This window comes from Mauremys mutica, chromosome 17, assembly GCF_020497125.1.
Source record: "Mauremys mutica isolate MM-2020 ecotype Southern chromosome 17, ASM2049712v1, whole genome shotgun sequence".
In the NCBI taxonomy this organism is placed as follows: domain Eukaryota; kingdom Metazoa; phylum Chordata; order Testudines; family Geoemydidae; genus Mauremys; species Mauremys mutica.
Window position 1 is genome coordinate 21,717,500 of NC_059088.1, and position 26,540 is coordinate 21,744,039.

General features: G+C 53.3%; 1 protein-coding gene across 3 annotated transcripts in view; it reads right to left on the reverse strand.

Moving 5' to 3' along the window:
* The window catches only part of RFX5 (regulatory factor X5), a 28,315-nt gene extending 4,362 nt beyond the window's left edge, over nt 1-23,953 (reverse strand). Inside the window, exons 1-9 of one of the 3 annotated variants that reach the window (XM_044991494.1) lie at nt 23,894-23,953; nt 21,485-21,619; nt 12,264-12,297; nt 11,656-11,738; nt 11,066-11,188; nt 10,105-10,221; nt 7,292-7,373; nt 6,203-6,401; nt 483-580 (exon numbers count right to left, since the gene is read on the reverse strand). In XM_044991494.1, the coding sequence (XP_044847429.1) occupies nt 483-580; nt 6,203-6,401; nt 7,292-7,373; nt 10,105-10,221; nt 11,066-11,188; nt 11,656-11,738; nt 12,264-12,297; nt 21,485-21,619; nt 23,894-23,901 (879 nt within the window). In that variant the 5' untranslated portion in view covers nt 23,902-23,953. Of the gene's footprint in view, nt 1-482; nt 581-6,202; nt 6,402-7,291; nt 7,374-10,104; nt 10,222-11,065; nt 11,189-11,655; nt 11,739-12,263; nt 12,298-21,484; nt 21,620-23,200; nt 23,222-23,577; nt 23,864-23,893 lie in introns of those variants that run through there. The other 2 variants (XM_044991495.1, XM_044991496.1) reach the window with 2 other exon arrangements.
* Between the last annotated feature and the right edge of the window lie 2,587 nt (nt 23,954-26,540).

Genomic DNA, 26,540 nt, shown 5'->3' on the forward strand with positions numbered 1-26,540 from the left:
ATACTGTGCCCATCTCCAGTGCCTCCACCAGACACCTACACCCGACTAGGGCCCACAGCCCCACTCCTGAGGCTCCTGCCACCCCCATTTTATAGGGGGAGACTGAGGCACAGAGAACTGACTTGCCAATGGCATGAATCCAGTGGCAGAGGTGTGAGAAGAACTCGGGAGTCCTGGCTCCCAGCCCCCCAGCTCTAACCCTCATCTCCACACCCTTCCCAGATCTGGGGCTAGAACCCAGGGGGCCTGGCTCCCTGCTCCCTCTGATCTAACCCTACACCCCACTCTCTTCCCAGAGCTGGAGGTAGAACCCAGGAGCTGCCAGTGCCCCCCTGCTCTAACCACTAGACCTCACTCTTCCTTAGATTAATAGTAAGCCGAATTCCAAGAAGGGGCTGACCATACCAGCCTTTCAGCTCTTAGGGGAGGAGGGCCCTAGTCATGGTGGGAAGGTTTCTCCCCAGCACCCAACACTTTCTCACCTGAGCCTGGGTTTTGACAGTGCTGTCCGATGTTTCCAATCCGTTCTTCCTGGCAGTTTGTGACGGTCGAGTGTCTCGGTGGATATTTTCTGAACTTTCTATAAACAAAACCAACCAACCAAAAAATAAAATAAAATACATGGACTTGACTGTTCTTAAAAGAACACCCTCTTTCCATTAAAAATAAAAGTCCCTTCCCTTAAATTATTAGTGCTTTGAGAGCCACCGATGAAAAGCACTAGGGATTATTTATGTTTATTATTATTCTTTATTTGGAAAAAATGCATTTACTTTCCATCCTGAATATTATTTATTATTGTCACAGGCCAGGAAAGCCCAACTCTGGTCTGCTTGACAGGTCTATACAGGAGAGCTACCCTGGTTTCATTCAGGGTTTGTCTACACTTGAAACACTACAGCAGCAGTGCTTCAGAGTAAACACTACCTACATCATCAGGAGTGGTTCTCCCATCGTGGTAGGCAATCCACCTCCCCAAGAGGCAGTAGCTAAGTCAACAGAAGAATTCTTCCATCAGCCTAGGTACTGCCTCTCGGGGGGGGTGGCGGTGAAGTGGAGCAGCTGCAGCGTTTTCAATGTAGACCTGGCCAAAGACTGGTGCAATCCCCTACTTTGGTTTCTGAGTGGGTTTATTCTGGTTCCGCTTAAACCAGCTCCTGAGGGCTTGTCTCCACGTGAACGCGGCACCAGTATAACTTAAGACTGGTCTTTACATGGACATTAAACCACCAAGCGGCTGCGTACAAGGCTATGTCAGAAAGTGGTGGGCCCAGTTTATTATTAAAGTTGCAGGTTTGGCTCGGGAACACCAAAACCGGAACCCCCCATGTCCAGCCCTGTTCCCCCCTCTACGCCCCACATCCAACCCTGCTCCCCCCACCCAGGGTCCCGGGGAGGGGGCGGGGGAGTTGCCATCACAACTCTGTGTACCTACACCACCAGGCATAATGGGGCCCTGGGGCTCCCAGGGCCTACTGTAATACACCTAATAAATGATCCTAGACGGTGCCTGTCTCAAAGACCTTATACAGATCATACAGTAGAGATAATAAATAGGGATGTACCAGTATTACCGCATCAACTTTAGGGCTTTGTGTTGCTTTAGCTAGGCCGGCATGGTTAGAGTGCTACCACTAGTGGTTAGCCTAATGGAGGTGGGTGCTGTCTACACACAACAGCCGTGCCACCCTGGCACTGTTAGAATGGTGCAGCTCCTCCCCGTGAGTTATACTGGTGTAAACGGTCTGCAGAGGCACTAATGGAAACTGGGCAACTGACTTCAAATGCTCTCGCTAAGGGAATGTCCCACTGAGCTCTACAGTGAGTCACGGCTGAAAGGGTTAATCTCAGGTGATTGGGGTGGGGGGCTGCTAAGAGCAGAGGGAACTTTGCCCCTGATTTCCCCAGGAGCAGCAGGACCCAGTGCTCTGTCACAGGGCGGCTGGCCCCTTTAAGGGAGATGGGTCCAGCCCCACCTGTCACAGAATTAGCTCACCTCCCTAGGTCATGTGGCTAAATCAGGCTTCTGGGGTAGAGAAGAGGCAAGGAGGCGGAATGGGGAAACGCGGGGCTTTAAATTCTCATCTGACAAAACTAAGGGAACAATAGTCACTAAAAGGAAAATTGAACGAGATTATAAACTGGATCTACACGGGCCCCAAAGAAGCGTAGTTAAAAGCTTCAAATTTTTAGAGGTGATATTTAGCAGCAAGCTCACACGGAAGGATCATATTGAAAATATTAGAGACAAGGCAGAATCAACCTACTTAAAGGTATTTCTGGAACTTCCCAGGGTGCAGAGCAGAAAACAGCAGTAACACTGCACAGAACGCTAATAAGACCAGTTACTGATTACGGTGCCAGGATTTCAGTTCGGCATCAAAAACCAATTTGAGAAGGCTTGACTCAATGCAGACTCAGCAGACGGTAGCATACTGCATGTGGTGCCTTCATCACAACGCCGCTGTGAACGGCGGATAGCTGTGGGTGAAATGCCCATTACTTTAAGAATGAAGCTTTTAGATGTAACCTTTGGGGCTGACACCATTGGAAACAGTGAAGAGATACACTAAGCTAATATATGATGAATACTGGGAATTAAATGGTCGACGTGCAGGGCAAAAACTCAAAATGCCTCATGTAAGGAGGGTTAAAGCGTGGACAAAAGGATCTTGGCATAGAAAAAGACCCAGAAGAGGTTCAAATCTATAGCTGCATTAACATTGGAAAATTATACCTTCGGCGGTAGATACAGAATTGTATAGTGAAACTGAAAAGGAATGTTACGCGTGTAAGATACAGCAAATCAATACATCTGTGATAAGTGGGGATGGTACTGCCAAAAATGGATGCCGACAGCTCCAAAGATATGAGAACAGGAAGGGCGGGAACAGCATTCTGCGTTCCTGCATGTGGAATCAAGAAAGCTGCAGAGCTATCAAACTTTGGGGCCGTTTCAAGGACCGAACGGGCAGTGAAAATGCTGGCGTTAAATTGGATCATAGATGTTCGCCCAGCCGCTGTGGTCCTCCTGTCTGATTCCTTATCAGGACTCCTGGCGATCAGAAACCACTCTTTGGCAATGCTCCATGTAATGAAACGTCACCGTTAACCGCAGAACTGATGAAGCTGGGTGTAATCACAGTGATAGCATGGATCCCAGCGCACGAAGGGGTGGTGGGCAATGACAGTGTGGCAAAAAATACCTGTAGCAGGGTGGTTACCCCGCTCCTGCCCTGAAGGGCTTAAAAACAGCCCTGGGAGGGGGCTGTGGCTGGGGAAAGCAGCTTTTAGGCTGGGCTGATTGGGGGAAGTGGCTGCAGCTGGGGCCGCGCCCCAGACAGACTCAGCTGGCCCTATAAAGGCAGAGAAGCCAGAGGGCAGACAGTCTCCCTCTGCCTGTAGAGGGAGAAGGGCCTGGCTGCAGGAAGCTGGACACAGGGTACCTGAGTGGAGCAGGGCTGGGGAAAGGCTGAGGAGCTGGGGAGCTCCAGCCTGGACAGCCTCAGGCTGCGGCCTAGCATTGGGCTAACAGGTACTGGGGGTTGCAGAGGGCAGCCCAGGGGTAGGCCAAGGCAGCAGGTCCAAACCCTCCTTGCCAGTGCTGAGTGGCTGATACTGCAGCCTGCCCCAGGGCGCGGGGGCTAGACGATGACTGGCAGCCGCCTGATACTGAGGTGAAGTGGGGATAGTCGGTGGGGGTTCCTCTGGGAGGGGGAGACGCTAGGACTGAGGGGTTACTGCCAGGAGGCAGCACCCAGTTAAGGGGCACCGGGTCCTGGGAGGGATGCGTGGGCCAGAGGACAGGCGGATCACCAGCCTGCAGAGGGCGCTCTGGAGCTGGAATGAGCTAATTCCCAGAAGTCACCAGCAGGACGCGCCGCAGGGGTGAGTCCGCACGTCTACAATACCGTTAACCACAAGCAAGTTGATTTAGACACCCCTGTAAGTAAACCGGAGTTTAAAAATCTAATTAAAAACAAGTTAACGGCAGGAAACATGGGCCCAAAGAAACAAAGGGGGAAAGATGCTGTGAAAAGGTTGTCACAAGAAGGAGAGAGAAAAATTGTTAACCTCTGAGGGCAGGACATGAAGCAACGGGCTTAAATTGCAGCAGGTTTAGGTCGGACATTAGGAAAAACTTCCTCACTGTCAGGGCAGGTAAGCACTGGAATAAATCGCCTAGGGAGGTTGTGGAATCTCCATCACTGGAGATTTTTAAGAGTGTTGGACAAACCCCTGCCAGGGATGGTCTAGATCAGGGGTCCCCAATGCGGTGCCCGCAGGGGCCATGGAATGCGCCTGCGTCCTGGCCGGTGGTGGAGCAGCCACCGAATTTCTGCAGCGTTCTGGCAGCGACGCCTCTCGATGACGTCACTTGTTGGTGGCAAGGGGCATCATCGAGAGGTGTCACTGCCGAAACGCCGCAGAAATTCGGCGGCATTTTGGCGGATGCTCCACCACCGCCACGGTCCTTTGTCTGGTGCCTGCCAGATGAAAAGGTTGGGGACCACTGGTCTAGATAATACTTAGTCCTGCCATGAGTGCAGGGGATTGGACTAGATACCTCTCGAGGTCCCTTCCAGTCCTGTGATTCTACTAAACGTGCCCAAAAGTAAAAAATACTCATGTACTCCAAGGCCCTGAGAGAACGAGTGATGTGTCTCTAGTTAGAATTGTAACTGGTCATTGTGGCTCAAACAGTCATTTCTTTCTAATAAACACGAAGACAGAACAGGCCAGGTCCAGGACAGAGGTGATCAACTCCTTTGGGAGTGCAGAGTGTACCACTGAAAGGGGATATACGGAAAACTTTAAGTACCTTTAAGTGTCCAAACCTTTAAGTATCCAGATTTTCACTGCAACACCTAGTAAGAGCATCAGGAAAATGGAGACCTATTAAAAGCAACGCTGCAATTCTTAAAGGACACTAGGGAAGGGGAAAGACTTGAATTATTTCTGGTGTCCAGTGCTTGGCTATCATAGGCCAGGGCTACCCTAAAAAGTTCTGTCGAGCCAGCTACGTCGCTTAGGGGTGTGAAAACTCCACATCGCCAAGTGACACAGCGAAGCAGACCTGGCCCCCCGGCAAAGACAGCGCTAGGTCGGTGGAAGAGTTCTTCCTCTCGTGGCGGTGGATTAACGTCAGCGACAAGAGAGCCCCTCCCCATTGCTGTCACGAGGGTCTATGCTGAGGCGCATCAGCGGCGCAGCTGCCGTGGGTTAAGTGTAGACAGAGCTTTGGCAGAAAGCCTGTGAAGACTCGGAGGAAGGAGAAGGGTGACTCAAAGGAGGAGGGGGGGCTGCACGAGCTGCTCTGCACGGAGCGACCCCACCAGATCCCAGCCAGAGAGCCCAGGGGTGCAGCCTGCAGGAGCCTGGTAGGGAGACCGGAGAGCAAGTCTGCGGCTGACGCAGCGGGGACAGGACGGCTGGAGCTGGGACACCGGCTGGGGACGGCCATGCTCCGAGGTGGCACTGAGCATTCCTCCCGTCAGCTGCTCGGCTGGAGGGCTCTTGCTCACGTGCTCAGGGTCTAACCAATCGCTGCCATATGTGGGGTCGGGCAGGAATTTCCCCCAGGTCAGCATGGCAGAGACCCTGGGAGGTTCTGCCTCCCTCTGCAAGCACAAGGTGCTGGGAATCTCTCACTTAATTCTCTGCCATTGCAGAGGCCTCGGGCATTGGTGCACCAGGATCCTTCCCCTTCTCTGCCTGCGGCACAAAACAGTCTAGTCTCCTGCCGGCTGGGATACTTTGGTCTCAGTCTGGTTGCTTTTGGGGTGCGGGTGCTGGGTGGGGTTGGTGGCCTGCGATACACGGGTGGTCAGGCTGGATGATCTCTATGCCTAAGAGCCCTGCGTTGCGGAGTGGGAGCCAGCCGGGAGGCTGGGGTGGAGGGGAGTTCTTGAGTTTCCTTGGGAATCTGAATAAACCCAGCCCCAAGAAGGGGTGTTACTCAACACATGCAGCCCTACGTCCATTACTGGGGAGTGGATGAAGAGGAAACTAAGGCTGAAGCCAGCCTGGGTAGACAGGCCTGCGGCACCCTCAATAGCCCCAACCCTGCAACGAGCGCTGCACGGGGAAGTCCCAGTACTCCACCGAGCCCCACGCTAGGCAATAGGGATCCTGCCTGCCCCGCACCAAGCGGAGGAGCGGGTCCTGCGGGAGGAATCCCGCTTCTGAGCGCCCGACTCACCTGAGACCACCATGGCCATGACCAGGTCAGCGCGGTCGGAGCGCGAGCTGATGAGGTGCTGCTGGATGAGGAACTGAGCCACCTCCACGATGTTGTTGAAGGAGCGTTTGAGGATCTTCTCAGCCCAGTGGCAGGTCAGAGCGCAGGCCGCGTCCACCAGCTCGTCGTGGTACGACTGCACCAGGTCTGTGAGCTCCGACTGCGTCAGGGGAGGGGAGGGAGGTCAGTGACTGGCACTGGGCCTTGTAGCGCTTCTGCTCCCCTCCCTGGGCTCAGTCATCGGGCGCCTGAAATTCCCGGGGCGGTCCCGGCATACGCCCAGCGCTCCCGCCTGAATTTACAGGGGGCCATCGTGATGGCAGCTCCCACGGATGGGTCGCGTTATATGTCAACGTACAAGAGCTGGGGGGAAGAATCGATTTTCTGGCAACAGATGCGCTGGCATTTCCGAAAAGTCAAAATCGATCCATTTTGGGTCGAACAAAATGTCTGATTTTTGACCATTTTTAAAAGGTTCAGAAAATGATATTTTGAGACGACGTCGTTTCGAGCCAAAACACCAAAAGGTTTAACTTTTTTCTTAACCTTTTTTTTTTTTAGGTTTTTTTCACTCGTAACAATTTGGCGGAACTGAGATGAATTCACACAATGGTTCCGTGTTGCCAAATCTGCATTTTTTTAAATTTTTTTTTTACAACAACAACAAAATGTTTTGGGTGAAGAGTTTTGCCCAGCTCTAGGTACAAACCCCTCTAGGTACAACCCCAGACATGACAGGGGGACAAATACCCCAAAATTCCCAGTGCCCACGGTAGGGAGAATATACAACCTCCCCACTACCCTCCTATAGCCGATGGGGCTCAGCTAGGACCTTCCCATGGCCAATGGCATGAAGGCAAAACAGACTCATCACTAGATCTAAAATTCAGAGCAGATATGTTAGGTAGCTAAGGCTGGGGCAGTGACACCGCAGAAATCGAATGAGACACCCCCTAACAATGGAGGGCTTCAGAGCCCATGAGCACCAGGATGGCCCATTAAAACTCAAGAAGCCTTCACGCTAGGAGACCGTGCTTCTGGGGAACTTACAGTATCGGTAACTTTGAGGTCCAGGCTGGGCAGGGGTGGCATGCTGACCACTGTCTTCCTCCTGATCCCGCTGTAGCAATACGTTTGGCAAGGTTAAGGGATTTCAGTGGGAAGTTGGAAGGAACTAAATAAAGCTGCAAAAATGAGAAGTTAAAGCTTGAAAGGAGACAGTTTATGTCCTTAACGTGACTCCTTCCACCTCCAATTAGAGATCTGGGACTCACAAATCCTCTTGCTTTTCACTGCCGATGCAATTTATACTTCACCGTGCTCCAGACTAGTTCAGTCCACTTCTCAGTTCCCATCAGCCAGCCCAGATCTGCTCAACGCCCACCATGAGTGGAAGAGAAAAATACACTTTCCTGCTTTTTCAACTCCCAATCTCAACTCTGACAAATATTCTCTCTGGACTTGCAGAAGAGGCTGCTTCTGTCCCAAACTGGATTAGCAGGTCAACAATTCAGACTGGAAATGAGGCATCCCTGTTTAACAGTTGGGGTAATTAGCCATTGGGACAATTTATCAAGGGCTGGATGGATTCTCCATCACTGGGAATTTTCCATTTAAGACTGGATGTTCTTGTAAAAGATCAGCTCTTGTTCAAACAGGAATTATTTTGGGGAAGTTCTAGGGCAGGGGTAGGCAACCTATGGCACGCGTGCCGAAGGCGGCACGCAAACTGATTTTCAGGTGGCACCGTAAATAAAAAGCGGGCAGCATTAACTCCCATAAATGTAAACAAACTTGTTTGTCTTAGTGATTGGCTGAACAAGAAGTAGGACTGAGTGGAATTGTAGGTTCTAAAGTTCTACATTGTTTTGTTTTTGAGTGCAGTTATGTAACAAAAAAAAATCTACATTTCTAAGTTGCACTTTCAGGATAGAGATTGCACTACAGTATTGTATGAGGTGAACTGAAAAATACTATTTATTTTGTTTATCATTTTTACAGTGCAAATATTTGTAATAAAAATAGTAATATAAAGGGAGCACTGTGCACTTTGTATTCTGTGTTGTAAATTTCAAATATCTGAAAATGTAGAAAAACATCCAAAATCTTTAATAAATTTCAACTGGTATTCTACTGTTAACAGTGTGATTAAAACTGCAATTCATCACAACTAATTTTTTTTAATCGTGATTAATATTTTTTAGTTAAATCATGTGAGTTAACTGTGATTAATCGACAGCTCTACTTAAAATCTATCAGGGGTTTAGAGATAATACATTTCCTTTTGCATCAGCTTTCATTAGAGGATCCCAAAGTGTGTTCCAGAGTAACATTATTGCCAATCCCATATGTTCAACCATTATGAGTCAGACACCCCCCCCAAAAATCACCAGATTTAAAAAAACAAATAAAAAAAATTGGGTTCTTTTTTATTTGCCTTCCGGTTTTTGAGCCTTTAGGGTTTGCATTGACAAGCTTTTCTTTGCAACCATGAGAGCTAGAAACTTGGGGTGGGGGTTGTGATAGGAAAGCCAGGTTTCTCCTGGAATCACATGATTCTAAGAGCCGGGGCTTTAAGGCAGCTGCCAAATAACATGAGAGTTGGCAACACTGTTTTGCTAGATATCAGAGGGGTAGCCCTGTTAGTCTGTATCCAATAGACACAAATCAAACATCAGGAACGGTAACATACAAAAGCCAGTAGGAGAACACGTCAATCTCCCTGGACACTCAATAACAGATTTAAAAGTAGCCATCCTTCAACAAAAAACTTCAAAAACAGACTTCAGAGAGAAACTGCAGAGCTACAATTCATTTGTAAATGTAACACCATTGATTTGGGCTTAAATAGGGTCTGGGAGTGGTTGGCTCACTACAAAAGCAATTTTCCCTCTCTTGGTATTGACACCTCCTCAGCAATGATTGGGAGTGGACCATATCAACCCTGCCTGAATCGGCCCTGTAGCTGTAACTTTCACTCCATGCATCTGAAGAAGTGGGGTTTTTACCCACGAAAGCTGATGCCCAAATAAATTGGTTAGTCTTTAAGGTGCCACCAGACTCCGCGTTGTTTTTGTTTTGCTAGGACACTGGTTCTCAACCTGTGGGTCAGGACCCCAAAGTGGGTCGGGACCCCCTTTGAATGGGGACGCCAGGGCTGGCTTAGACTTGCTGGGGCCCAGGGCTGAAGCCGGAGCCCCACTGCCCGGAGATGAAGCCAAAGCTCGAAGGCTTCATCCCTGGGTGGTGGGGCCCAGGTTGCAGGCCCCCTGCCTGGGGTTGAAGCCCTTGACCTTCAGTTTTGGCCCCCCTGCCTAGAGCAGTTCGGCTCAGGCTTTGGCCCCCCACCAGGGGCTGTGGGGTCTGGGCAGGCTCAGGCTTCGGTCCCCCCTCCTGGGTTCATTTTTGTTGTCAGAAGGGGATTGCGGTACAATGGAGTTTGAGAACCTCTGTGGTCTAGGATCCCAAAGCACTTTGTTAATGAGAGCTGGGAACAGAACCCAGGAGTCCTGACCAGCCCTCCTGCTCTGGACTTTCTTATTTCAGTCATTCAATACCACCCCCCTCCCAGATTCCTGTCTCCCAGCCCTCCTGCTCTCACCACTAGATGCCACTTCCCTGCCAGAGCTGGGAATACAATCCAGGAGTCCTGCTCCCAGTTCCCTGCTCCAACCACTCCGTTCCCCTGGGGTACTGCAAAAGGTAATGACCAATCAATTAAAAACAAATCATTCCCCTTCATTCTTGTTCTTTAAACTTTAAAAGAAGCCAACCCCGTCCACACAAAACTAAGCTGATATCGTCCCTTTGCTCGGGCTAGTTCTCTGAGGTGTAGACAGTGGTTATTTAGCATACAAGGATATTTCGATTGTCCTCGTCCTCCCAGTCTTCTGGCTTTGATGTTTGGGAAGATCTCCCGGATGATCTTCCCGAAGTTAGCGGCACTCAGAGGGCGACAACAGAGGTTATCACAGTATCGCCTGCCGGGTGAGACAGAGAGAGGGGTCAGAGGCGAGAGAGTTTCATCCCAAAGCCAAGGTCCTGCACTTGATACTACTGTCTTGGCCATGCATTCAATTGCTTCCCTGTGGATTATCACCAGCAGTACTGAACACTGGGTGCTGGCACCTCTTCTAGTTAAGTCATATTACGTTTATCACAGAGGGTCTTTGTAAGCTCAGCCTCCGCAAACTCAACGTGATCTACTCCCTGTACAGAGGGAAATGACTCTCCACCACTGAAATGCAGCCACCTCTGGGTGAAACGGCATTTTAACAGCTGCCCTATACATTACAGCCCGGTGCTACAATTCTGACTTAGGCAATGGATTTTTTGCCCACGTAAGAACAGCAGGGTGTGTGGAGGATAATATCTGGGTGTGTATCTGAAACACCACTGGGAATTAGTAACGCTGAGCATCACTAGCAGAGTTGGCATTTGGTCAGGATTATTTATTAGGTGTATTACGGTACTGCCTAGGCATCCCACTCATGGAGCAGGAGGGATCCCATTGCGCCAGGGGCTGTACAGTATTTATTAGGTATATTACGGTAGCACTTAGGAACCCCAGTCATGGACCAGCGCTAGACATTGTACATTCGCAGAACAAAGAGACAGTCCCTCCTGCAAAGAGGTGGAAATCCAGGGTGTTATGGGTACAAACTGACGATGAATGAACTGAGGCTGGAAATCAAAGGCCTTCCTTGGAGGCCTCCCTGCCAAGCACTAATGCAGCGAGTCCCTGCTTAGCCTGCAAGATCCAGAGGGCTGGCGACGCAAGGCCGCTGGCTGCACTGGCTCCCGCTGGGCCCTGAGCACACTCACTTGTATGTGTCGTAGACATCCTGCTTGGGCAGGCAGGTGTCCGTGTGTTCCTCCAGGTGATTCCGGATCCAGTTGCATGCATGCATGTGCTCAGCAGTGCTCAGGGAGCTCAGGTCCAGGCTGCTGCTCCCAAGGGGTAAGCAGACATGATCAAATTAGAGACAACATTAATTAGCACAGAGATAGCATCGGTGGGGGGAGACCGAGAGAGGTTGCCAGGCCAGGCCTCTCTGTAGCAACTTTCAGAGGATCGTAGGCATTATTTAGAGACTCCCTCCCTTCCATACCCATGAGGCTGGGAAGCAATATAAAATGGGTGGGGGGGGTAATACATGGGAAAACCGAGTTACAGTGAATCAGTGGCATCAGCCTGAAGAGAACCCAATCACGCTGCTTAAATCACCAGGCCATGATCCCTCCAAGAACCGGCAACGGACCCCAAGGGCCCGACTGCCCAGAACTCTTGCACTCCCTTCCCAGAACTGGCAACAGCCCCCAGGAATCCTGATCCCCAATCTCCTCCTGCGCTAACCGCTGAACCGCTCTGTAGTGAAAGACAAGGCACAATGGTATCTCGGTCTGTTCCCTACCTTTTTTCCCCAGAGCTCGGACCAGACGGCAGCTGTAGGTACAGGTAGAGTTTATCGTTGTCTGAAAATTTCTGCACATCTTGCTATTGTCGGCAGGGACACGGGACGGAAGGGACAAAATGGTTAGAGACTCAAAGAAGGCGGCAAAACAGCTGGATGTTAAATTACTTTACTAATTGCAATGACTAAAAAGACATCTTAGCAGATATGATTCTATGACCAATAATTATGTTTGCTGCTGTGCAAGGCAAGGTAAATAAAACCTTATGCATCAGGCCACGACTTGACCAATGAAGGGGTCAGGAAGGAAGCACGCCTTCTCCCACCCCTCTATTTAGCAATACAAGGGCTGCCTGGGGGAGGATGGTCTGACTTGCTCTGAAAGATCGTGCATTGCTGACTGCTCCTCCTAGAGATCGGATCCTGGACTGACTGAACCACTGAATGGATCCATTATGGCAGGATTAGGTAGAATCCTGAGCCAGTACGATGAGGCAGAGCAGCATGGGACGTTGTCATTGAGAGAAGATCCAGGGTTGACACCCACTTGCGCTGGTCTCTACGCTACAGGGCTCTTAAGCCATGTAAGAGCTGCTCAAGACACTCACCAGAATGCTGTCCACCTTGTTCTGCACGGATTTGCTGTTTAAAACAGGAGAAAAAATAAAGCGTCAGTTACGTTATGAAGCCGCAGAGCATGGACTCCCTGTGCTAAGCAGAACCACAGGGGTGGAAAACACCTCTTGGTTGCCCAGCCAAACCTCCCTGCTGCCTCCAGTACACTGGAGTCAAAGCACAGCCTCTGTGCATAACAGAGAAAGCTTTCATGTGCAGCAGCTGCTGTAACATAACATCTTCTCAGTCAGCAGCTGCTTCGACCTCCATCCCACAGATCCACTTCCCCGCCAAAGACGCATTCGCTTAAGGATTAAAAAACTAGGAAATTAACAGGCAAAAAGGTTTGTTGGGAAACGTTTAGGCTTGCTACACACACAGCCTTCCTGACTCAAACCCACAGGAGCAATGAAATGTGGAGTCACCTAACAGTACATCCCCTCTATTCCTCCACCCATAGGCCTATTCCTTACCCTTGCTACAACGCCCACCCACCGTAACCCAACCACCTTAACACTGCCCTGCTCACACCGGCAGGGACAGCTTACGGCATGGGCAAATGGCATGTGCCCAGGGCCCCCGGCAGTGATGTGTAACAAAACATCTCGTCTATGATGAATATTGAGTCTGGAGTGATTCAGGAAATGGGATTTTCAGGGGGTCAGTTGTCGCTTTACTGCCTGCAGACGTTTCTAAATCAGCAGAATACATCCCCACCCCCACCCCCACGATACACTGTGCCCAGGGACCTCTGAAGGCATTAAGATGGCCCTGCACACTCAGGGTGTGAGCCTTCTGTCACCCCCTTTACCAAACTGCCCTCCCCCAACACACCACCACTCACAGAGTCACAGGGTCTGGGCTATGTCCCAGTCTGTAAGTAGTCCCCTGGGAGTGACCCCTTTACTGTGCTGGGCCCCAAGGACCCACGCAGATCCACGCAGCCCGTGGCCTCCAAGGCTGGTTCTTTGGCCCCAGCATTTCCTGTCTCTCTCTGGCTCCCTCGAGTGGATCCAGTCAAGCCAAACTCCGACGGGAGGCTTGTACTGGGCCTGCACCGTGCTCTCAGGGAGTATTTACAGCGACACAGGCAGCCTTTTTCAGAACAAAGGAACCATTGAGGAGTCACCTGGCTACAGAAAAGACGTTACTCACCGTAGTAACTGTTGTTCTTCGAGATGTGTTGCTCCTATCCATTCCAGTCAGGTGTGCGCGCCGCGCGTGCACGGCATCTCGGAACTTTTTTACCCTAGCGACTCCGGCGGGCCGGCTGGCGCCCCCTGGAGTGGCGCCGCTATGGCGCCTGTTATATACCCCAGCCGGCCCGTCCGCTCCTCAGTTCCTTCTTGCCGGCTACTCCGACAGTGGGGAAGGAGGGCGGGTCTGGAATGGATAGGAGCAACACATCTCGAAGAACAACAGTTACTACGGTGAGTAACCGTCTTTTCTTCTTCGAGTGATTGCTCCTATGCATTCCAGTCAGGTGATTCCCAAGCCTTACCTAGGCGGTGGGGTCGGAGTGAGACGTGGCGGAGTGTAATACCGCTGAGCCGAAGGCTGCGTCGTCTCGAGACTGCTGCACCAACGCATAATGGGAGGCGAAGGTGTGGACCGAAGACCAGGTGGCCGCTCGACAGATGTCCTGGATGGGGACATGGGCCAGGAAGGCGGCCGACGAGGCGTGCGCTCTCGTGGAGTGAGCGGTGAGGCGGCATGGTGGCACGCGAGCAAGCTCGTAGCAGGTCCGGATGCACGCTGTGACCCAGGAGGAAATCCGTTGGGAGGATATCGGCTCGCCTTTCATGCGGTCAGCAACCGCTACGAACAGCTGGGGCGAATGCCGGAAGGGCTTCGTCCGCTCAATGTAGAAAGCGAGCACCCTGCGGACATCGAGGGTGTGAAGCTGTTGTTCCCGAGGCATGCGGCTTTGGAAAGAAAACCGGGAGGAAGATCTCCTGGTTCAGGTGGAAGGGCGAGACCACCTTTGGGAGGAAGGCCGGGTGAGGTCGAAGCTGCACCTTGTCCGCGTGGAAGACGGTGTATGGAGGACTAACAGTTAGAGCGCGTAGCTCAGAGACTCGCCTCGCTGATGTAATGGCTATGAGGAAGGCCGTCTTCCAGGAGAGGTAGAGCAGGGAACACGTGGCCAAGGGCTCGAAGGGGGGACCCATCAGCTTGGCCAGCACGAGGTTCAAATCCCAGGTTGGGGCAGGACGCCGCACCGGCGGGTACAAGCGGTCCAGGCCTTTAAGGAAGCGGGAAACCATCTGGTTGGAGAAGATGGACCGACCTTCCACGGATGGATGAAAGGCGGACACTGCTGCCAGGTGAACCCTCAAGGAGGAGACCGCAAGACCTTGCTCCTTAAGGTACCAGAGGTAGTCCAGGATGGTAGGAACAGGGACTACGAAGGGATTGAGGCCTCGTTGGTGACACCAGAGCGCAAACCGCTTCCACTTCGCCAGATAGGTGGAGCGAGTGGAAGGCTTTCTGCTCTCTAGCAGGACTTGCTGCACTGCCGCCGAACAGTCCCTCTCTGCGTGGGTCAACCACTCAGGTACCAAGCTGTAAGATGGAGGGACTGCAGGCTCAGATGGCGGAGCCTGCCGAAGTCCTGTGTGATGAGGTCCGGCCACAACGGAAGGGGGATGGGATCCCGAACGGAGAGCTCGAGCAGCAGGGAGTACCAATGCTGCCTCGGCCAGGCCGGAGCTACGAGAATGACGGTGGCTCTGTCCCTCTGAAGCTTCTGTAGCACCCGGTGCACGAGCAGGAACGGAGGGAAGGCGTAGAGGAGGCGATCCTTCCAGGAATACAGGAAGGCGTCCGACAGGGAGCCCGGCGAGTGACCCCGGAACGAGCAAAACAGGTGGCACTTCCTGTTTTCCTTGGACGCGAATAGGTCTACTTGGGGAAACCCCCACCTCTGGAAGATCGTGTGTACTACGTCTGGTCGGAGGGACCACTCGTGGGAGAGGAACGACCTGCTGAGATGGTCGGCCAGCGTGTTCTGCACACCCGGAAGAAAGGACGCTTCCAGGTGAATGGAGTGGGTCACGCAGAAGTCCCACAGGAGCATCGCTTCCTTGCAGAGGAGGGAGGAGCGGGCTCCGCCCTGCTTGTTCACGTAGAACATTGCTGTTGTATTGTCCGTGAACACTGTCACACAGCGGCCTTGCAGGTGGGTGCAGAAGGTGCGACAGGCCAGACGGATCGCTCGCAGCTCGCGTACATTGATGTGGAGAGCGAGCTCCTGGGGCGACCACAGACCCTGGGTGTGAAGGTCGCCCAGGTGAGCTCCCCAACCGAGCGCTGAGGCTTCCGTGGTCAGAGTGGCGGACGGGCGAGGCGGATGGAACGGGACTCCCGCACAGACGACCTGCGGGTCTAGCCACCAGTTGAGGGAGTCGAGGGTCGGCCTGGAGACTGTGACCACCATATCGATGGGATCTCGATGCGGTCGGTTCACCGACGCGAGCCAAGACTGGAACGGGCGGAGGTGGAGCCGCGCGTACGCAGTGACATACGTGCATGATGCCATGTGGCCTAGGAGGCGGAGGCAGGAGCGCACCGTCGTGGTCGGGAAGGAGACGAGGTCCCGGATGATGGAGACCATCGTCTGATGTTGAGATTGCGGTAGGCAGGCTCGGGCTAACAAGGAGTCGAGGACCGCTCCAATGAACTCCACCCGCTGTGACGGAATCAAAGTGGACTTCTCGGCGTTGATGAGAAGACCGAGTCGCTGAAAGAGGGACAGGATTTGTGTATCTGGTCCATTACCAGCTGTCGAGACTGTCCGCGAATCAGCCAGTCGTCGAGATACGGGTAGACGTGTATCTGACGACGGCAGAGGGCTGCGGCAACCACTGCCATGCATTTGGTAAACACCCTCGGTGCGGTAGCGAGCCCGAATGGTAACACGGCGAACTGGTAGTGGGCATTGTTGACCACAAAACGGAGGTAACGTCGATGAGGAGGATAGATCGCGACATGGAAGTAGGCGTCTTTCATGTCGAGGGCGGCAAACCAGTCTCCCGGATCCAGAGAGGGAATGATGGTCCCCAAGGTGACCATGCGAAACTTGGGCTTGAGCAGGTATTTGTTCAGCTCGCAAAGCTCCAGGATAGGACGTAGCCCTCCCTTCGCCTTGGGGATGAGAAAATAACGGGAATAGAATCCCCTGCCCCGCCTGTCTTGAGGCACTGCCTCTATGGCACCCACGCTCAACAGAGTCTGGACCTCCTGTAAGAGGAATTGCTCGTGAGAGGGGTCCCTGAAGAGGGACAGGGAGGGTGGGTGGGAAGGGGGGGGGCGAAACAAACTGAAGGCGGTATCCCGACTGGACTGTTTGAAGCACCCAGTCGTCCGTTGTTAATTGGGACCACGCCGAAAAGAAATGGGACAGGCGGTTGTCAAATAAAGGGGTAGGATCCGGTAGGGAGAGTGATGGGCCGTCCTCGGGCGTCCCATCAAAAGGCCGGCTTGGAGCCTTGCGGGGCCTTGGAAGGGGCCTGGCCTTGGCTACGCCTGTTGCCGGATTGACGACGGCGATTTTGCCCTGGCCGCCTGCTGTTGTACGGGCGGTACCGCTGTTGAGGGAAAGACCGGGAGGGTTGTTGCCGGAAGGACCTGCGCTGTGGAGCTGGAGTGTGCATCCCTAGGGTGCGGATGGCAACTCGACCGTCCTTCAGGGTCTGGATCCGGGAATCAGTCTTTTCGGAAAAGAGACCCTGAGTGTCAAAAGGCAGGTCCTGTAATGTATATTGCACCTCTGGCGGCAGGGTGGAGGACTGGAGCCAGGAGATGCGGCGCATCGTCACGCCGGAGGCCAAGGTCCGAGCCCCCGAGTCCGCGGCGTCGAGGGCGGCCGTGATGGAGGACCTGGATGATTTCTTGCCCTCGTCCAGCATTGCCGAGAACTCCAGGCGGGAGGCTGTCGGCAGGAGCTCCGTAAACTTTGCCAGGGACGTCATGATGTCAAAGACGTACCTGGCGAGGAGGACCATCTGGTTGGCGATGCGCATCTGTAGGCCGCCCGCCGAGTAGACCTTGCGGCCTAACAGGTCCATTCTCCGCGCGTCTTTCGACTTTGGCGCAGGGGCAGGTTGACCATGCCTCTCCCAGTCGTTGATCGACTGGACAACCAACGAGTCCGGGGTTGGGTGAGTATATAGATACTCATAGCCCGTGGGGGGGATGGAATACTTGCGCTCAACCCCACGAGCCGTAGGAGGGATGGACGCAGGCGTCTGCCAAAGTGTGGTGGCGTTTTTTCTGAATTGTTCGCACAAACGGTAACGCCACTCTCACGGGAGCCTCGGACCCGACGACGTTAGTTATGGGGTCCTCGTCCTCCTGGACCTCCGCCACCGGAAGAGCCATAGCCATCGCCACGCGGCGAAGAAGGTCTTAGTGGGCCTTCAGATCTATAGGTGGAGGCTCCTTGGCCGAAGCTCCGGCCACAGCCTCGTCCGGTGAGGACGACGAAGACAACCCCTGGACAGCGGCCTCTGTCGAAGGATCTGCAGACTGCTCGCCGGCTGGGTCGGGCTGCATGGACTCCTCGTGGTCCGGCTCACGTGCAGGAGAAGGGGGCGGTCGGCTAACCGTCGCCTCTGGTACCCCGCGCTCGGAAGCAGGAGCTCTCGGGGGCAATGGCACCCCCTGAGCCTCGTACTGGGCCCACGGCACCCAGAAGCCCCACTGCTGTGCCCCCTGAGGATGACCTTGTGGGGTAGGCCGAAGGTGGGCAGCGCCGTCCACTGCGGAAGTGACCGATGCAGAGCGGGACGGCCATGGCGGTGCCGAGGCGCTGATGGAGTGCGCCGCCGACCGAGGCAGATCGGGCCCGGACGGTGCCGAGGATCGGTGCAGGCTCTCACGGTGCCGGGACGGTGACCTAGACCAACGGGAACCGCGGTGCCGGGAGCTCGACCGGGAGCCGGACCTGCAGTGCCGGGAGTGGCTGCGTGGGGAACGGTGCCGGGAACGGTGCCGGGACGGAGACCCTCGTCGGTGCCGACGCGACGGCGATCGGGACCTGGTACGACGTCGGGAGTGTGATCGGTACCGCGATGACGAGCGGTACCAAGACTGCGACCGACGTCGAGACGGCGATCGGTACTGCGATGGGGAGCGGTGCCGAGATCGCGATCGACGGGACGGTGACCTGCGGCGGGACCGGGAACGTGACCGGGACCGGGAGCGCCGTCCGTGCCGTCTGTCCGGAGAGGGCGGCCGAAGCATCCTGGCCGGTTTCCCTGCCGATACGACAGCCCGCGCCGGCGGTGCCGGGGGCCGGAGGCTCGGTGCCTCTATGAGCTGTATTAGCTCGCGTGCCGAGGAGAAAGTCTCCGGCGTTGATGGCAGCCGGGGCTCAACCACGGTCGGTGCCGGGGAGCATGGCGATGCCAGACTCGACGCCCTTGCGGCGCCGGAGTCAAAGGCCCGGTGCACGGCTTGAGCACGGCCACCGCGGGGCCCGCAGGTGGCACAACAGTCTTCGCTGAGTCCTCAGCGCGGGCCTTAGCAAGTGCCTTCGCCAGCTTGTGTTTCCTTGAAGGCGAGAGCGAGCGTTGCCAGGTCTTCGAAGCCGCTGGCTTAGGATGTGGTGCCGCGGTGCCTGAGCGGCTTGGTGCCGCCGGTGTGCTCTGCACCGAGGAAGCTCGCGGTGCCGGCGCGGACGGTGCCGGGGGTTGGAGCGACGCCTCCATTAGGAGTTGTTTCAAGCGAATATCTCACTCCTTGCGAGTTCGCGGCTTGAAGGCGGAACAGAAAGAGCACTTATCTGTTCTATGTCCTTCGCCCAGGCAATGGAGGCAGGCGTCGTGTGGATCCCCAATTGGCATAGGACGCTAGCACGACGCGCAGGGCTTAAAGCCCAGTGCCTTGGGCATGAGCCCGCACCGGGGGAGGAAAGGGAGGGGATACCCCCCTTAACCTTATCCTAAACCTAACTAATTAACTATGAAAAACTATCTACACTAAGTACTAAACGAACTATATACACGAGAAAGTAGCGAGAGCTAGGGTTGTGGAGGACAGAGAGCACTCCACAGTTCCAACTGGCCGTCACGGGCGGTAAGAAGGAACTGAGGAGCGGACGGGCCGGCTGGGGTATATAACAGGCGCCATAGCGGCGCCACTCCAGGGGGCGCCAGCCGGCCCGCCGGAGTTGCTAGGGTAAAAAAGTTCCGAGATGCCGTGCACGCGCGGCGCGCACACCTGACTGGAATGCATAGGAGCAATCACTCGAAGAAGAATTGGAACGTCCTTGGGGTAGCACAGAGAGGTAGAAGTTAGGCCATAGTCCACTCTGGTTAAACCAGTGCTGTGATGAGCCAGCCAAGCTGTGATGGACTCCACCTCTGGCTCTCGTTCCGTGTTCCCTCTTTATCTCCCCAGCTCCAGGCTCCTGAGTCCCTCCAAAAGGGTCGCCCTTCCTCCAGTCACCTGACACCTTGTTCCTGACACCCCCGGTCCAGCCTGCGGGGGTTTCCTGCCATTAGGTGTTGAGTCCTGAGGGCATCTCTTTGTCTTGCTGGACACTCTGTTGACTTGGGTTGGTTTGAGTCAGTTCTTTACTGACTCGATTAATTCCCCCCCACACAGCGAGGTGACGCACACCCCTCCTGCCCTGTTCCAGGAGCAGGGATAAACCACTGAGTAGCAAGAGGAAACTGAGGCATACCTAGGATTCATAAAAATATCACAGAAACTAACCACTGTGTCACACCTCTGCATCAAACACTCACAACGAATAGTGTCAGGAGGCGATAATTTGGTAATCAGAGTCCAGGGTCTGTGTATCACTCTGAAGTCTAGAAGGTTGGCTGAGTCAGCGTCACCAAATCATCACACGCCCAGAGTCTACTGAGGACCACTGAGTCGGTGTGAAGCAACGGACACAGCTACAAACATGGCTGAACAGCTTTTTGTTCAGCGTATCACCAGGTTGAATCATCGCCGGGTTTCACGGTCTGTAACCTTCCAATTTTTTAAGTTCTCAGCCACTTTCAGGTTTGTTTGTTTTTACTCTTCAGGAATTATTACGTCCATATGGAGGGGATGGTATGATGGGATAGCCTAATTTTGGCAATTAATTTGGCAACTGATCTTTGATTATCAGCAGGTAAATAGGCCCAATGGTCTGTGATGGGATGTTAGATGGGGTGGGATCTGAGTTACTACAGAGAATTCTTTCCTGGGTGCTGGCTGGTGAGTCTTGCCCACATGCTCAGGGTTTAACTGATTGCCATATTTGGGGTCGGGAAAGAATTTTCCTCCAGGGCAGATTGGCAGAGACCCTGGAGGTTTTTCACCTTCCTCTGCAGCATGGGGCACGGGTCACTTGCTGGAGGATTCTCTGCACCTTGAGGTCTTAAAACCACAATTTGAGGACTTCAATAACTCAGACATAGGTTAGGGGTTTGTTACAGGAGTGGGTGGGTGAGATTCTGTGGCCTGCGCTGTGCAGGAGGTCAGACTAGATGATCATCATGGTCCCTTCTGACCTTAAAGTCTATGAGTCTATATGACAACGCGGGCTTTCACCTAGCAAATAACACTGACTTGTTTTTTTATATAGCGCTTTTCATCCATCGATCTCCAAGCACTTTACAAAGGAGGCCAGTGTGAAGGAGAGGAGGCTATGTCAGGGCAGAGTTAAGGTTACCCTGTGTGGGCTGGGGTAGCGGTAAGGGAAAGCAGCATGTCTGTGGGTGGGGCATGTAGGGCCATGTGGCTTAACTGTTTCATTTCCTTGCTCACGTGGGTTTCAGTCAGGCATGTTGCATGTGGACGGCAACCCTAATTGCTTCACAGCAAAACACTTTGCCTGTTAATATTTAAAGACCTGGAGCATCATTTACATCTAACTGAGAGCCAGATGTGGGATCAGGAAGGAATTTTCTCCAAGGCCGGATTAGCAGGGACGTTGGGGGGTGGGTGTCCCTGTGAGCTGCAATACTTTGGTCTTGTTTCAGTTGTAGGGTTTAGAGTGTGGGTGCTGCAGTTGGCCTGTACTAATTAATCACACACAGCACCAAGCACCACGAGATCCTGACACTCCCACCATTCAAAGAGATAACAACCCCCCTCAAGGTGCGGAGTAACGCAACGTCTCCGGGGCTGGGCAGCCAGCCCCTTTCACCACCACTAAGAAAACAACTAAGATGCCGGCCATAGAAAAGCGAGAGGGAGATGCTGCCCTTACGAGATGGTGCTCTTCAGTTTCTGCAGCAGGGTGCTGGGCTCTGTGGCATCCCCTCGGGAGTTTCCAGACTGCGAGCTTCCCTTTTTAGAGACCTTGGGACCAGCTTTGTCGTCAGCCATGACATTCAGCGACTGCCTAAAAGACAAGAGCCATGAAAAAGCAGCCCAGGACGGATCACCCCGCGGCAGACGGCCACCCGACCGGTGCAGAACTGCCATCTGTTATTACACCCGAGCGCTCAGCTCCTTTTCCCTGCTGCTTGGGGAGAAACCTGACAGCTTAGGGTGAGTCAGGTGTCACTGCCGAGGCAGAGGTCCGAAGGGAGAGTGGCAGTGTCCTGTGTTTGTGCAGCACCTCACACCTTGTGTGCGACTGGGGCTTGTTGATGCTGTCACAATACAGGGAGTCATTTTGCAAATAAATAAATGCATGAAAATACAATTCACGCTTGTAAGGCTGGTTAGGAGAGCTGGGAGCAAAGGCTGATGCCATCTAAGTTGGGGCCCAACTCTAGGGCCCCCACATCTGCATTTAGGCACCCAAATAAGGTGTTCAGCGCCCTCAGTGCCCCCCAACTTAAACAGAGCAGCTAGAGGGTCGCATTGCGGGATCGGGGCCAAGGAAAGGACGCGTGAGGGAAGGAGAATCCCACAGAAAGCATGAAAGGGAATTTTGGCTCCTAATTCTGAAAGGAGAGTAGCACAGACAGACATGAAAAGCAGCGGCGCTCCGCGTGGAGACAGAGCTCTGCCTGGAAAGAGTTCCCTAGCCTTGAATGAATGCAATAACCCCTGCTGGAATTTGACACCAGGGCCCAGATTCTTGCAAAAAGTGCCATGTGGTCATTAAAGACCCCAAGCATTTAAGATCTCTCCCCCCACACACACACTTTTCCTGGTAGGCCCTGACCCTGGAATCGGGTCTGTGGGCTTAGAACTCATTGCAGGATTGTAAACCATTCCTATGAGTTTGTACAGCACCTAACACAAATGCTGACTGAGGCCACTGGACACTATCGCAATATGAAAATAATCAATAAGTAAAAAAATCAATGTCAGTAATACTGATACAGAACTCGAGCTGAGCGCACTGAAGAAATAATATTTTCTTATGTCAAGTAATTTTCCCAAGGTCGCCCAGCAAGTTGGTGGGTGTCAGAGCTGGGAACAGACCACTGCAGTCCCAATGCCTAAGTCCCCTGTTCTGACCACTAGACCGCACTCCCTCCTAGGGCCAGGATTTGAACCCAGGAGTCCTGACACTCAGCCCCAGCTCTGACTACCTCCGCCAGGCAGTGTTCCTCTTCTTGTCCTATTTCCCTTCCAAAAAAAAATAAATAAAAAAAAATCAAATTAAATTAGCAAGACCAAAAGGTTTTTGCTAAGTTTTTCCCGTTTAATGGCAAAAGTGAGGATTCAGAAGAGCTCAAGGAGGCTCTATTATTAACCCTGAATTCAACAGAAAACTGGAGCTAATTTAATTATTAGTTTATACAAGAAATTTGCATGCAATGCTACAATTCTGCAAACCTCAGCTCTGGAGTAGCCTGGTTAGTTACAGACCCTATATCTATATTTCCTTCTTTAGGGAAAAGGTGCCACTGAGAGGAAATCAATTAATGCCTGGAATGCCCCAAGGGGAAGTGTGGGGGGGGGGAATCCCACGAAGAGGGAGATTTAAATATCTGCAGTTGGACGGGGAGCCGCAGCTTCAGACCTGCCAAGACGCGCTCTCCCCAGGCTGGGGAAATCTCCCTCCTCCTGTCTCGATTTTTATTTTGCAACATGTGTTTCCAGATCTCATCATTTATTTTCAAGGGGGAGGGGGGGGGAGCCCTGAAATTTCGCACATCCACGCGGTCCCAAGGTCTGGCAGCAGCCGCGATGTCCAGAGAGCGATCCCCAGACGCAGCCTGGCCCAGCTAAGACTATGATGTTCGGTTGGGAAAAAAAAGCAGCTTCTGGTGCGTCCTTTTATTTATGATTTTGCAAGACCGATTTCCTCTCTCTGGAAGCGACCGGCACTTTGTAACCTCCCCCCGCCCCCAGCCTGGGCTATGTTGCAAAGCAAGAAACAAAACAAAGGCCACTCACCTACTCTCAGATCTCGGGGTCAAAGCAACCCCCCTCTAGAGCGAGTCAAATCGCCCCCGGGGCGGTTGCAGGACTGGAGAAGCAGGAACACACCCCGGCCGGCTCAGTCCCAGACGCGCTGCCCCGGCTGGCGAGAGCTCCCCTGCAACATGTTGCAAGCCCCGGGCTCCCTTCCCTGCCTGGCCAGCCCCTGTGGGTCGCTTCCCCCCCCCGCCGAGCACCCAGTCCAGGCATGTGCAATTGCAAAACAGAAAAAGAAAGTAGCTCAGCACCAACTACTCCCGCACGGGGGGGGGAAGAAAACTCAAAAACCCACCCCAACATCCCCTGATTGCCGCCTGGTTTTTCTGATTGGCTCACACGCCTTTGATCTGCCTGGATACTGGGGCCTTTCATTAATATGATTGGCCGCGGCTGGCTTTTCTACCCGGATACAAATCGGATGTGTCTGTTGATTGGCCGGCTGGATGTGAACTCTGCCTAGTAACAAGCTGCGGATGGGTAAAGGGAGGGGCGGCTGGAGGAGGAAGCTGGGAGGGAGAGTTGCAGTGCAGGCCTGTGGGAAGGTTTGGCTCACAGGGGTGGTCGGGGGTCACAGCAGCAAGGGCTGGCAGAGAGCCGGTCTGCAAAGCGATGCACTGACACCACCCCCATCCCTCACTATAAAGCAGGTCTCTCCGGTGCTGCCGGCAATGCCTGACCCGCCATGGACAGCACCATGTATCCAGACCCGGCGTTATCTGGAGTGTTTTTAAAGCCCCAGCTCCCGGAGGCATGTGATATGGGGAGCCGCTCAGCTTTTGTTCCATCTCCAGCTTTCCTGGTTGCAGAGGAAGGCATGCAACCCTGTCCCGAGTGCACCCGAAAAGCTCAGAAAGCAGCCGATGAATAACGCAAGGCCCAAATTTATTATTTAAAAAAACCAAACTCGTTGTTTTTACACAAATCTCATTATTTTTGGAGGCCTGACTCAGGCTTTTTGACGTCTGGGGGTGAGGGGTGGGGAGTGGTACAAAAAAATACATCAGAACCCTCCCCCCCAAAATGATGAGGGTTTTTTTAAATCATGATTTGTAAGACAAAGCGTAGGTGGGGTTCTGCCTGCCTTGTGGGGTTGTGTCTGTCTGTTTCTGGCCTTTAGGGATCAAGTCTTTCTCTAACAATACAAGGGCCGTGCTTTAACACTGCAAGCGGCAAGCCTCACGTAGTCATGTTGTTGCCGGCACACAGTGCCAGAGGATGGCAACGGTTGGGTCCGTTGACCGGTGTGCTTCACAACCAATAGAACACACCAGGGTGGAGAAGTAAATTAACTTTATTTGTGATCACAAATAGACGCGTGGAGCCAAGCAGGATTCAAATCAAGCGCGCCAAACAAACAGCTTACCTAACTATTTATACTAGAACCAAAACTGTTACATGTTACAACATTATCTGTCACTCACACTGTCCCCGCCCAAGGCTAAGTCTGCCTAGTAACCATCCAGTTTCCCGCCCAGGGCCAAGTTTGCAGGGCTGGCTCCAGACCCCAGCGTGCCAAGTGCGCGCTTGGGGCGGCATTTTGCCGGCAGGCGGCTCCGGCGGACCTTCCACAGTCATGCCTGCAGGAGGTCCACCGGAGCCGCGGGACCAGCGCACCCTCCGCAGGCACGTCTGCAAGAAGTCCCCCGGAGCCGCGGGACCGACGACTGGCAGCGCGCCCCCTGCGGCGCGCTGCCCTGCTTTGGGCGGTGGAATTCCTAGAGCCGCCCCTGCAAGTTTGCCTAGTAACAGTAGGAATAAGAGTAGCCCCACCCAACAAGGGCAACTTGGGGTCAAACATGGAGCCTGGAGGAGAGCTGGTACACTCTGGCTCAGAGCAAGAGGGCTTCATCGGCTCCCATGGCCTTCCATCCTCTCGAGTTACCTGGTATATGCCAAGTGCGTCCCCAACACTCCCAGCCCCCTGGGTCGGAACCTGGCCGAGCGAGAGGGCCCAGGTTCCCCTACCCCGCCGGGAGCGACACCCATTAGGCGGCAGATACTGCTTTCCACACTCAGGGGGAAATATCCTGGCACCTCCATCACAACAGCCTATTCTGTTCTTACCCCACCCTCATTGCTGTCATATCTAAGCACCTTCCAGCTAAGCAATATGACTAACCCCGTCATGCACAGCTCCCTCTCGCTCATCCTCTCCCCGTTGTGCATTGGAATGGGTTTTTTTGGTAGGGTTTTGTTATTATTTGTTCCATGTGGCTCCAGGCAGGCCGAAGTAGAGCACCTCACACAGGGAGTGGAAATGCAAGAGCACGTTGCCAAGAGGTTTGGGGCAAATGGAACCAAAGCTAAGTGGCCAGGTTTCCTGCCCCACAGATCGTAACAGGGGTCCCAATCCAAATCCCTGCTAGAGTGTCCCAGATGCCCACTCCTTTCGCCCAGCGCTCAGGTGAGACCGTCAGGATCAGACCCACAGAACCTGAATCAGGTGGTCATGATGCTCTGAATGTAGAGCTCTTAGGTCATCTCTTTCTGTCAGCTGCCTCTGTGTCCAGAACCCCGCTAGGGACATTACACTAGCGCAAACACCAGAGATTTATAAGAATAAAGCGTAGGCACTTTTCACGTGCTAGACATGCATGCGCACGTTCATCTAAGGTCAGCCAGTCTAAGGAGCCAAGGCCTGCCTGGGCCCTAATCCAGGGTGGAGGTGTGACAAAGTCCCCAGATAAGTGACTCAGGCCAGAAATTCAAAATGCTGTGGATCCTTTTACCCTCAAAGTGAGGGGGAGGGGACACCAAATCCAACTCAAAGGTGCTGATTCTTGGGCCATTTCAGAAGGCGTAAGCCCAGGGTTAGTGTTGGCTATGAGGAAGACTGGCCTTGTATATCAAAAATACATATATAAACAAATCAAACCCCAATATTTTGATTTTAAAGTCTTGCGGCTCTGACCAAGCAAAAATCTGACTTTTCACCCACA